The sequence below is a fragment of the Parasteatoda tepidariorum genome, chromosome 5, assembly GCF_043381705.1.
Source record: "Parasteatoda tepidariorum isolate YZ-2023 chromosome 5, CAS_Ptep_4.0, whole genome shotgun sequence".
NCBI lineage: Eukaryota > Metazoa > Arthropoda > Arachnida > Araneae > Theridiidae > Parasteatoda > Parasteatoda tepidariorum.
The window spans coordinates 86,721,426-86,734,735 of NC_092208.1; the positions used below are offsets into that span (position 1 = coordinate 86,721,426).

Genomic DNA, 13,310 nt, shown 5'->3' on the forward strand with positions numbered 1-13,310 from the left:
GGTTATAAAATGAAACTTATGAACAAAGAATTTTTTTTAGTTTATCATAATTTGAACAATAGCCAAGTCTAACAGAAAATTATTTTTTTTAATAATCAATTTTGAGTCACAAGTATTCTATATTTATCTTATTTTAAATCCTTCTTATGAACTAAAATAGATATGAAAAATAGAATATGATTTTATCAAAATAAGTAAAACTTTGACATGAGCTTTCACCGAAAAAAAAGTAACCAATTCAAACTTTTAGGTGCAAAAAATTGCGTTTGAAAATAATTATTAAATCACAGATATTTCTATTCATATCATCAAATTTGAAATATATTTTGATCAACTATATAATCAGTCATCGAAAATAAAGTATGGTTTTATGAAAATGACTGACACTTGCACATAAAATCAAAGTGAAAGTGATTAGGTTTGCTTTAGGCATTCTTGGGCTGATTAAAAAGAATTTGATCTCTTAAAGCGACAAAAAAAAAGGCTATCGGTATAAAAAAATTAATTAATTGCTTAAAACATCATTGGAGCCCATCAAAACTTAACAAAAGGGAAATGATGAGCTTTCATGCGGATACCTTCACAACGTTTAAAAAAAAGCAACTAAAATTACCAATTTAAAAAAATTAAATCAGTTTGTGTTAAAAAAAAATTTAAACTTGGATTAAAAACATTATAAATAACTATTCAAAACATATCAGAGAAATAAAATCAAAATAAACAAAAAAATACCTAAAAATGACGAAATAAAAATTTTATATTCAGAAAAAATATAGGACACTTAATGGCATTTTCTTCAAAAATATAGGAAAAATAGGCATAGTAGCTAGGTATAGGCATAGCAGCTAGGCATAGTAGCTAGGTAGATTCAGTACAATAGTACTACAGTAATAATTGTAAAAAAGCTTGTTGCTAAGAGCAACAGTTCCCAACCTATGGATGCCACTGGATCAGTAGAAGCTAAAAACCAAGATAAATCTTGTCATCTAAGACTGTTTTTCGGGACGATTTACTGTTCCGAGTGAGATGTGGTTTTGCTCAATAATTCACAATTCTTGTACAGTACTGTATCTTTTACTAAATATTGACGTAAGTGCACATTATATATACGTTACTGTGAATGACCGAAATTAGTGGTTGTTGACAATCAATAAAAATGTATAATAAGTCGCTATGGTAAATGTCTGAATATGTCTAGGTCTAATTAAGTGTCACTGCCCGGTATGCCCTACATCAATATTTTTTCTAAGTCAATAATAGTCAATCAATATTTTATCCTCCTGCACAGTATGCAATTCTCTTACAGTGATGTTTTTTAAAGTGCCACTGCCCGATGTAAATTTAACCGGTACTCTGAACACTGGTGTTTCTCCTAAACTATCCTCAGCAGATATTAAAATATAGAATAAATATAATATTAATGAATAAATTAATATCAAAAATGATATAACAAATATTTTGGACATTTACCAAAGCGACATTTGTTGACATTCACCAGTGAGTCTACATTCTCTTGATTTCGGCCCTTCAAGGTAAAATATTTATATATATATACTCACATTACATATTTAGTAGCTAATGGACCTCAAGCTTCTAAGTTTTGTTTTATTTTTTTGTTCTTTTACAAAATTGAAAGCTTGTACAATTAAATAGGTTGGGAACATCTGATTGGAAGATATCATTAGTATTTTTGTGTGAATGAAGTTCCCTTATTTGGAACACACAAAACAGGACAATGCTTTTGAATAAAATGACTCAATCACTAAAAAGAGATTTTTTTTTCACCAAAAGACAATATAAAGTGGTCTCAAATACTCGCCAGAAAATTTCCTAACTTTTGCAAAATGATACTAATTAATTTCCTTCATTTTCTTAACGGATTGGCTAAATTTTAATGTTAAATTTTCTGCAATGCCTAATTCTTTATCATGAAACAATACAAAACACTTATATGTGTCATAAGAGTTGAAAATCAAAAGAGAAAAAAAAGTGTTTCAAAAATTGGTGCAAGATCAATTCTTTAGGAAAAATATTAGACTTCTAAGTAACTCAAAAATAAAATTATTCATTTCCTTTGAGTTTTGGGGTATTTCAGTTAAACTACCCAACATTTTCCTGACTTTCTTGTATTGATTTAGCTCCTCTGTAACCACCCGTCAATAACATTTAAAGAATTATCCCCCCCCCTTCTTTAGAGCCAAAGATTGTATAATATAAATAAAAATAATAAATAAAAAAGCAAATATAACTTATTTTAGCTGTAGAAATTAGTTTATTAAAAGGATGATTTACAAATTCCAATACAGAGTTATCCATATCATTTAAAAGAACTCATCAAATGCAGACCCTTTAAAATATTTAGACCTACATTGTCACATGTATTTCAATGATATGAAATAAACACCATAAGTAATCGAAATCAACACCTTCATACATTTATTTTCTTACACAGCAACATGCTTAATCATTGCAATCTCATTGCATTAAAACATAAAAAGATACATTATAAAAATATTTCAGAGGTGCAATGAAACAATATTGTACCTAAAAACCTTAGTGCTACACAAGTCCCCTTAAGACAATGCTTTCATTCCAGTGAGGTAAGCAGATACATATCTTACTTCACTGGGATACATTCCATTTAAAAATGTCAGTTAAAAATTATATTATTTTTAAATACTAATTCTCTTAACAGGACAAATCATGATTATTCAAATCACTAATTTATTGTCAAAAAAAAAGTTTTTATCTTGATGTTAGCAGTAATACTTTTAGAACGCGATAAATACTTTTATCGTCAAACTCGTTTACAGTGAGGGTATTTTTTACAAAATAGTTAGTTTAATGTTAACAAAAGCTTACATACAAAACTCAGATGTTAAATGCATAAATAACAAGGAAATTTTTCATAGACTCCTTGAAAACTATTTTTTTAAGCTTATTGAGCAATCGAACATATATATATCTGACTTGGGACATTTTAATCACTTAGAAACAGTTCAAAGCTTTTATGTATTCAGATTCCACTTCTCTCCTCTCCCATGTTAACCTATATATATCAACATATGTAATAAAAATAATGAATACAAAATTGTAAAACATTATTAAGAATTAACTTTTTGGACAATTACTAAATAATCTGTTGGACAAAAATGAGTTTTATGAATTTTTAAAATAACTAAAATTAAAAAGGAATTTTAAAAAAATTACAGAGAGAGTTAAAATCATAACTGAGCAAAATAAATTAAATATGTTTATATTTTATCACAATAGAATTAAGAACTAAATCTGTGACATCAAGTTTGTGTTAATACAATAAAACCTTTTAATTTAGTCGTAACTATTTATGACAAAAAAATAATTTTGCGAGAGAAAAAATATGGGAGCCCCCAAAGTTTTTTAAAATATTAGTTTTAAATTAAATAGCAACTTAATATGGCTGTAAAGACACTTCTTTTTAAAATTATGTTGGGATTTCACTTAATAATAGAAAACGTAAAAATTACACAATTATCCACCTTGAAGTTTTGAACTTCAGTAGAATAGCCACAACCAGATGGATTTAAAGCATTGCATTATCAGTTGTGTAAACCTAAACCTTAACAATTAAGGGAATAAAAAGAAATCTACCAAAATGCATAGAAATAAAAGAAGTTTGAAAAGTGACTAACTTTATAGAATTAAATTATGATGAAACTGAATTGAATCCAATGAAAGTATAAAAATAGAATTAAACCAAAAATTAAGAGCAAAATTTAATTTACAAACAATAAGTCAACATGGGAAAGAGCTAAAAAGCAGCTAAAACCAAAATTGTCATAAATAAACAGTATAGATAAAAACTGAATTAAAGTAACATTATAATTTAGTTTACTCATTAAAAGGAGTAGGTTTAAATAAAATTAGTCAGAGTCATTAAACTCCAAAATGACTTGAAAATTAACAGATTAATAATATTTTTATGTCATGTCATCTCATTTCTTGTTTCTACAACAAAACCTGTTTACATAAATTATTGTGATGAAAATGCCACTGAAAATTTAGTGAGTAAATTAATGTCCTCGTGAAAACTTTTGTACCTTTGAGAAAGACTATTTAATCTTTGAAATAATATTTCCAATATATTTCCTAATTTAGTGCCAAGATAAAAAAGTAAAAATTTTGTGGGATAAACAATGAATTATACAATCAGGGGTGAACAATAAAAATAAGTATTCATAAATTATAAAAATAAGTATTCATAAATTCAATAAATGACAAACAGTTTTACAATTCTTGGTGGGGTGAATCATAAGGAGCATCTTTATATTTTTCAGGAACTTCTTCATCTTCTGCTTTTTTCATATAAAATCCTTTCTTCAATAATAAATCACGACATTCAAGTTGAGTTCTCTCACTCAAAGGAATACGCTAGAATAGACAAAAGAAATAAGTGTTAAGAGCTTATAATGAAATTATTATTATCTAAACAAATAGATTTTGTAGATATTTGCTACAGTTTCAATTTGCTACAGTAAATAAAATCATGAAAGTTCTCCTTTCAACATAAGCTATTCGCATGCAATCAGGGATGGCAATTTTAGAAAAAACTATTATTCAAAACAGGAATAGTAAGTTTCTTCCACAATGGAAAAAATAGGATCTTTCCAACCCAAGTGAAAAAATTGAAGAAACTTTTTTTACATTTTCATTGATTTTAAGAGGTTCCAACTGATACCATTTTGTTCCAACTGATAAGCACCTGGGTGAAGCAACCTTGATCACAGTCATAAAAAATGTCTCAGTCAAACATTTCAAAAAGTAAAAGTCCCCGTAAAATAGACAAAACGTAATAATTCTCAGTCACTTATCTCAAAAATGAAACAACTTTAAAAACACATAAATTTTTTCACTCGATTTTTTATTTATTACCTTTAGATACTCTTTAGTAGTGAATTCAGAAAATTTTAGGTTATTTGGTTTAGTCTTTCTTAATTTGGCATTTAAACAGTTAATCTATCATTTTCAAATTAGTAAAAACTATAAAGCAATAATTGAAAAGATATTAACAAATTTAATGAATTTCATAAGAAATTAAAACAACTGTAGTTCAATATTATACGTAAATGAGCATAGAACCATATTTTTAATTATTTTATTAAGAACTGTTAAAAATATCATAATCAAATTTTCTTTATGCTACTAAATTAACAAATAACATACTAAACATATTCAATGAATTCACAATAACAAATAGTGAGCTGATTTTTATAGTTAAACACTGTTAAGAATGAACTCTCTGACACTTAAATAATATGATATGATTTTTAAATTCATATAAAATTCAAGTAAATATGAAAGTTGTTTAAAAAAATTTTTTTGCATTATACATTACAGTTATACATTACTTTACTAATACATACTATACATTACAGCTATACATTTTGTTAATTAAACTTTACATTACATTTACTTATTAGTTACTATATTAAATTATATTTGTTTAAATTTAAGCTATTTTCATAATAGTGTAAATGATTGTAGTGATCATTTTTAGTTTCTTCCATTTCATCCAGATTCTTTTTTTCCCCGTATCTATTGCTGCAAGGAAGAAATAGTTTTAGAAGTGAATTGTCAACCCTGATTTTAACTATTAATTTTATTATTAAAAATTATTTTAAGAATATCTATAAGAAATTAAAAAACCAGCTTCTTTCAACGTTTTATGTAAAGGAGAACATAATTTTATAATTATATAAGAAATTGTAAAAATATCAAAGACAAATTTTAAAACGACAACTAAATTAACAAATCACATACCAATCATAATCACAATTAGAAATCAGATGTTATATTTACATATACAAATAGCATATTAGTTTTCATAGCAGAAAACTGTAAAATATGAATAAAATTATCTCACTACTCAAAATAACTCTTAGGAGATATATTAAAGAGTGATTTTTATAACAAATTTTATATTTTACTCATAAAAATATTATTATAAATAACACAAAGATAAATTCTAAAACATATATTAATGAATTTTCCATTTATAATCTCATTATAAATATAATTTTAAAAATTTGCAATGCTTTTTTAAATATTTCAGACTGAAAATTATAAAAAAATGAACAATTTATAATAAATGATAAAATATTGGATATTTATTTTAAGAAAGTAGAATCTATATTCTGCATAACACTTAAATTAACACTTATTAGTTTGATCATTTCTATTATTGATCACTTTCAGTTTTTCCCATTACTTTAGCTTGATTTAGTGTTGAAGAAATTCCAATGGTGCCATCCAATATATGTTCACATAACTGATATAAGAGTTTCCAACTGATAGCATTTTTTATACATTCTTAAACTTCAATATGATTTCTGAGCCCTATGACAGAATTTCTTCTTTTTTTATTATTGGGCTTTCTTCGACAAACCTCTCTAGTACTAATACCTTTCTGCAAGATACTTTTAATAACAACAAATATAAACATTCCTATTTGAAAGTAACAGAAACATTGCGTTTACAAAAAAAATTTGTTTGGATAAAATAAAATTGTATATAATTTTTTTAAATTGAATATGTAATATATTTTTATGCTAATATTACGCACAATATTCTCGCATTTTGAAGGTGGGAAACAAACTAGTCATTTCCTCTTTCGAATTTTGTAAATCATCACATTAAAAAAAATAATTAAAAACTGTGAAACATAGCAGTAACTACCAAAAAAAAAAGAAGAAAAAAAAGATCAACGGTGAAGTCACATTAATCAGACTCTTAAAAAAGGATTAACTAAATGTGAGTTTCACCTCAAGAATCAGTTGTTGTAATAAATAATATATTAGAAACATCGGATTTTAAAAACTATGTGGAAATCAATGGCAAAAACTACTGAAAAACGATAGAATCAATATGTAAAACATTAAATATTTAAATGTGCAACTCAAATTTCCCATATTGACAGATATATATTGAGATATTTCAAAACCACATGAAAATCAATAACAACTGCCTAAAATACAATCAAAATACTACATGGAATAATTATATAAAAATTATTCGAAATACTAGATGCATCCCAAAGCGATTATATAAATGAGTGATTCAAATTTCGAGTGTAGAAATAATATCAATTGAGAAATAACCAGAATTTTGAAAATCCCATGGAAATCAGAAACACTATCAATAAAATGTCGAAAAATGTGTTGTTTTTTTCTGTTTTTGTTTTTTTCAAATTTTAAATTCATAGCAATAAATGTCAAGAGAACCGCATAGATTAACGAGAATATCCGTGCAAATTGAGTATGTCTAAGAGTGATTGCTTGAATCCACGATTTAAACTTTGCATGCCGTCATAAGATACATATTTTTTTTTTTTAAATCACGAGAATATCAATAATAATGGAGCAATGGAAGACATTCAAAAATAAATAAATAAATATAAATTCATAGCAATAATTGCAGAAAAAATATCAAAACAACACATATATTTGCAACGGGATCGGCGCGAGTCATTAGCGATAAAGTGAAGAGTCCAATGCGTGATTTGAAATTTTTTTCTGTGTAATATATTAAATATATCAGATCAATTTTATTTCAACTAAAAAATAGGGGAAAATGTACCATATAGAAAAATTATTTTGCTACAAATCTGAATTTGTAACCAAAATCCCTGCGGAAAATCAAATTTTATTAAACTGTAAAATAGGGTGTTCTTTAAAAAAAAAAATCATAGAAAGAACATGATTTTTAGAGACAACTATCTTTTAAAATTTCGTGATTTTGGATTTTTATTATTATTGTCTAATTGAAATTCCAGCTGAAGCCATTTATTATCAAATTTTTTTAGTCGCAAATAAAAATAGAAAAAATAAGAACTTCTTTTACCTAAGATTTTTGATAGAGGCATATTTTGAATGTAATTCTGGAGGGAAAAAAATCTTTTGAAAATTTACACAGTTGCAATATTTTTACCTTTTGGGCACATTCATAACTGTTCATGAAAAAGAGTTAATTCAATTAGAGTGGATTGCGTAAAGAGTGAATAGTAACAATTAGGAAAATATTAACTTCTGACAAGAAGGTTGAAAGAAACTTGAAAATCAAAATGTCATCCTGCCAGTCAAGAATATAGGACAGGTATATAAATTGCGAACAACACAATAAAAAACTAGTCTGAAACATACATTTTTTTGTCAACACATATAACATATGTTTCAAATAACACTTACTTCAAAATTCAAATAATACTTACTTCAATTTCCTCTCCATTTCTATTTAAATAGATCAGTTCAGGAGAAGCTCCTCCAATTTGTTTGAATTCAGCATTATGACTAACTTTAAGTTAAAGTCAATTATGATTTTGGAATTAAATTGAATATAGAATTTAATGACAAGTACCAAAAAAAAAAAAAATTTCATCTCATGCATTTTCAAAAACTTAACTTATTTTGTATTAATTGAAAAACTCAAGAAGTATTCAGTTGAAAAACTCAAGAAATTAAGTGAAACTGATCAGGCACTTTTAAGACAGAATTATTATGATTTTGCTGATCCAAAGAAAAATAACTATATGATTTATGATAAAAAGACAGATTATAGTAGATTTTTAATGCAAAAAGTTTTAGCTTTTAGCTTCCTCTTTTAAAATATACAATTGTTTTCAATGAATAGCAAAAATTTACTGTAACAATAATTTAAAAATTAATCTTTCTCTCTAAAAATTTTTAGAAAGATAGTTCAACAATACAAAATCAGAAGGAAATTCAATTTTTCATTAACTTTGAAATTCATTTGTTAAAGCTAGTTTTAACCTAATTGTTCAAAATAATTTTTAGTCACAGTTTGCTGAAAGAATAATTTAAAAATGAAACTAATCTTTTGAAAATAAAAAAGTTACTTTATAGTTACAGTAAAAAAATGGACCTTAATTTAAACTAACGGAATAGTTTTCGCTTAACTATGCAGAATAACTTTCTTCTGCAGTTTTTACGCATTAATAATATGGATTTATTCAAGTATTACAAGCATTAAAAAATGCTAAAAAAAATTTAGTATAATCTTTAAACAAGCTAACATAAAATTATTTATTAGAGACAGTAATTCTCTATTTCCATTTAATGAATGAACTTGTCAATGGTAGTGCTATTCAGTTCAAAATTATGAAAAAAATATTATAAGAAAAAATATTTGAAAAAAAAATATTGAAAAACCATTCTCCTTAATAACAATTGCTTAATTTTATGCAACAATCAGCACTCAAAAAAATAAAATAAAAATTTGCCCCAAATAATACTGAAAAAAATCAAAAACACTTTCTCTATAATACCTGTTGAATAGTCTACAGAGGGGATTTTATTTACCGCATTATAGAACAAAAATTTGAATACATATGTATAGAACAGAAATATAAAGCAAAATGTTCTTTACAGTAAGACGTTTTTTTATTTAATTGTAGTAAATACAAATATAAAAAAAAGTTTACAGTTAGGAAATTTAAGAAGGAATGAAAAAACTCATGTAACTCCACATGTGACATATTGTAACATGTGATTATTAATCTTGAATTATTAATTTTAACTATTGATGTGATTAAAATCTAAATTATTGTAATAGAAAAGATATGTAGAATATAAATGCACACATACTAAAAAATCTGTTTTGTAGAAATTTTTGAAGTTTTTTTTCAAAAATCGAAATTCTATTTCTTTTTTTAAAGAGACCAACTCCATCCTAAAGCTATTTTTAGTTCATCTTTTGAACGGAGTTGCTGTGTTATTAAAAATAAATAATAATTATTTGCTATTTAGACATTAATTTTATATTGTAATTTTTTATCCTTAATGACCTGAGATGCTGCTGCTGAAGAAAAAAAAAAAATTTTAATATCTGTGCATGGAAAAAGCTTTTGGTTTCATAGAACTAACTCTATAATGAAATGTTAATTACTCAGTAAACAAAAGTTCAATTAATAGATAAATCAAAAGGATACAATAATGGAAGATCCTGAAATATAAAGCGTTTCACTTCAGGAAGACGATTCAAACGTCATCCACCGCAGCTCTAAGAAAAAAGAAAAAAATCAATTAAAGTAACTAAGGCAATTAAGTGTAAGGCACAGTATCGTTTCTTAGGTTTATAATTCATATCTAAAGAAACAAATAATAAAAACCAGGATAATAGTCAATAAAGAAAACCCTCCCCAAAAAATATATATACATACAGTGTTCTTCCTAAGCAATGTTAGAAGAACAGCCTGCCCTTTGATCCCTTTAAATACGCCCTCATTGCTTTTTTCGTAAAAATAAGTTGCCATCCTTTAAAACACTGCTTTTTTATTCATATTCCACTTTGGAAGAAAATTAATTCACTGTTTAAGTAATAATTACAGCCAGGAAAAATTATCTATGTTCAAAGGTTTAATTCAGATTATTATTACTAATATTTACTTTGTTAGGATTATTCTTAACTGGTTAAATGCTTACAAGTATCTCTTTTTTCCGGGGGCAATGATATTAATCAATTTTTTAAGTGATTTAAAATATCAAAATTATTTTTAAAATGAATACCTTTTCTTAAAAAAAAAAAAAATGCACCTTTAAAAGAAAATTATATATTCCCATAACTTTTAGTTTAAATTATAGAAAGAAGCTTTCAAGTTGTTTATCAATTAATCTATTTATTTAGTTCACTTTATTTTTTAAAAAAAAAATAATAAAATAAAAAATAATAGCACTGAAATTGTCTTTTAGCATACCTTTAATTAATTCAATAAACAACAAATTTTTCTCTTACTTTGATAATGAGAGAGAATTACTTTTAAATATACACATAAAGCAGTATAAGAGGGTAATTTAAAAATTGTTGAGGTTAAATTTCAGTTATTACGTAATATTACACATTTTGATAAATTTTCATGATGTTAAATGAGTTCTCTTTCAAGCCTTGACATGAGGAAGCGCCCTATTTTCTTTTATTCCTACATATATATATATATATATAGATAGATAGATAGATATATATATTTCAAGTTAAAGAAAAATAAAACTTTAAAGAAAGAAATTACTAAAACAACTTTATTTATACACATAAAATTAAAATAAATAAATAAAACGCAGTTGCATTCTTTTCGTTTGGGTAAAGTACCCTTTTCTTTTCTATTCAAGCATAAAAACTTGTCAAAACAAGAGAGACACCCTATTCTTATCTTTTACCGAAATATCACTAGGATAAATAAGCGTTAAAAAATTTTAATGAAAATATAACAAATTATTAAGCGTAGTCTATTTAGTTAAATTTTTGAACTAGAACTAAAGATAAGGTTTTTTCATGTCAGTTTTTGCTTGAACCAACTGAAATTGCCCGACAAATGAACCTAAATTGAAGAATATATTATATTAGCTTGCCCGCGGTTGGATACTTGCTTTTTCGACTTGTCGCATTCTCTGATTTTTTTTTCTTTTAAGTTTTCATCAAATAATGAGCATGATAGAGGAAATGGAAATAATAATCTTAAGAAGATTGACATACACAAGAATCCTATAAGATGTAATAAAAGCAAAATAATACCTCAATTCTAGCTTTAGAAATGCGCTGGTCAATAACATCTTTTAATTCTACATTATTAAGTAGATACAAAATAAAAAATAAAGCAAAAAATTTGTTCATGGTTTATCATACAGGGAATTAATCTGTAGATAAATTTACAGGAAAATAAGTTTGCTTATTATCAGCTCGACGTGTAGAGTTGTGGTGAGACTAAGAAAGTTTCAGCGTTTTTTGACGGAGAAGCGATTTGCTTGCAGCTTCGCATGAAAGGAAAAGCTTTTGTAGAACCATTCCTACTGCATACTATTCACACAAACATTGAATATCCGATTGCTGTGGAGAGAAATTCGCGAATGCAACGGGGGTTGGATTCCAAAATGAAATGCTCCTCATTTAAAAAGTTTATTCTCAAATAATATATACATAGATTATTCCCTCATTAATTTAAGATGACTTAGCACACAATAAAACTTTATAATTGTGAGATCTCGATATGAATTTCAATATGTTATTTCTTAAAAACAGAATATCTGAGTTCTAGTTCAAAATTAAAAAATACTTACCAAAAAAAAGTTAAAAATTTATTAGTAGTCAACACAAATGATACTATTTCAAGTAATTCGGATGATTCCTTATTGTTGTTTTCCGAATTATAAAGATACAGAAATATGTACTATTCCATAAATAAGAGGAATATTCTATAACTATTACAGTTCCACACGTTTTGAAATCACATGTATTTACTGAAATGAAGTAAACAATGTGAACTTAATTAACTTCACGGGACCTCCCTGGCCGAGCGGTATCGCCGGTCCAAACGCTCTGTTAAGCGTGGAGGTAGCGGGTTCGAATCCCACCGTAACCCTGGATGTATTCTTTGTGATGTCTTTCTCTGAATTGTTCTATCTGTATTTTCTACTTGACAATGACTTATAAGCCTATATTGAGCTCACAAGTCAGCAAATGTAAGTAATTTCAATAAATCAATTAACTTCACTTTAATTGATAATGAATTAAAGACAAAAAAAAAATGTCTTTTGACATACATCAGTGACAGTATGCGATCACGAAAGTGGAAGCCATCGGTTGCAAGTTTGCTGATAATAGAAAGTAATAAATTATTGAGAAATTGAAAAATCGTACTGGATCATTTTTTAACGTTCTTCACCCTTTTCCTTAGAGAAATTTCGCTTACTATTTGCTGCTGGAAAAAAAGCATCATAATTTACCTCGATTTTGATAGAAATAAATGATAATTTAAAATATAGTAGATTAAAAATATTCACCCACACATCTCGAAAAAAGAAAATTTCAAATTTTTAAGCGATAATTTTGCTATCAATTTTAAATTGCTCCAAATATTTTGCTTCATTTTATTGAATATTTTTGAAGCAATAGCAAAAACACGCAAGACAAATAAATAAATGAGTTTTTAAAAATTCGAAGAAAAAAAATCCGACAGAGAAGACTCGAAGATATTGTATATTACTCTCCTTTATCAATATATCGTGGCGAGCAAATTACGATATTGAAAGCGAAATAGTGTACTCCACATTTTGGTCTCCCGGTTTCAAGGTGAAATTATGCTTTCCCCAACAATTCCCGATTCTTCTGGTGCGTAAGAACCTTGCTCTCTTCTAAAGATTTTCCGCAATGAATAATTACAGCGTCTCTTAATTTTTTAAATTTCAATCCTAATTTTTTGGAAATTCTCTCATGAATCCGAAAATCTGACTGTTTCTCCCCCCCCCCAAAAAAAAATGTGCATTTAT

General features: G+C 26.2%; 1 protein-coding gene across 1 annotated transcript; it reads right to left on the minus strand.

The window, feature by feature from the left end:
* Positions 1-2,252: 2,252 nt before the first annotated feature.
* Positions 2,253-11,798, minus strand: LOC107450483 (selenoprotein M-like). The gene is made up of 4 exons (XM_016066284.3): positions 11,560-11,798; positions 9,983-10,053; positions 8,246-8,324; positions 2,253-4,410 (listed from the first exon to the last, which is right to left on the minus strand). Exons 1-4 carry the CDS (start codon positions 11,656-11,658, stop codon positions 4,267-4,269), a joined length of 393 nt encoding a protein of 130 aa, XP_015921770.1. The 5' UTR covers positions 11,659-11,798; the 3' UTR covers positions 2,253-4,266.
* Positions 11,799-13,310: the final 1,512 nt, after the last annotated feature.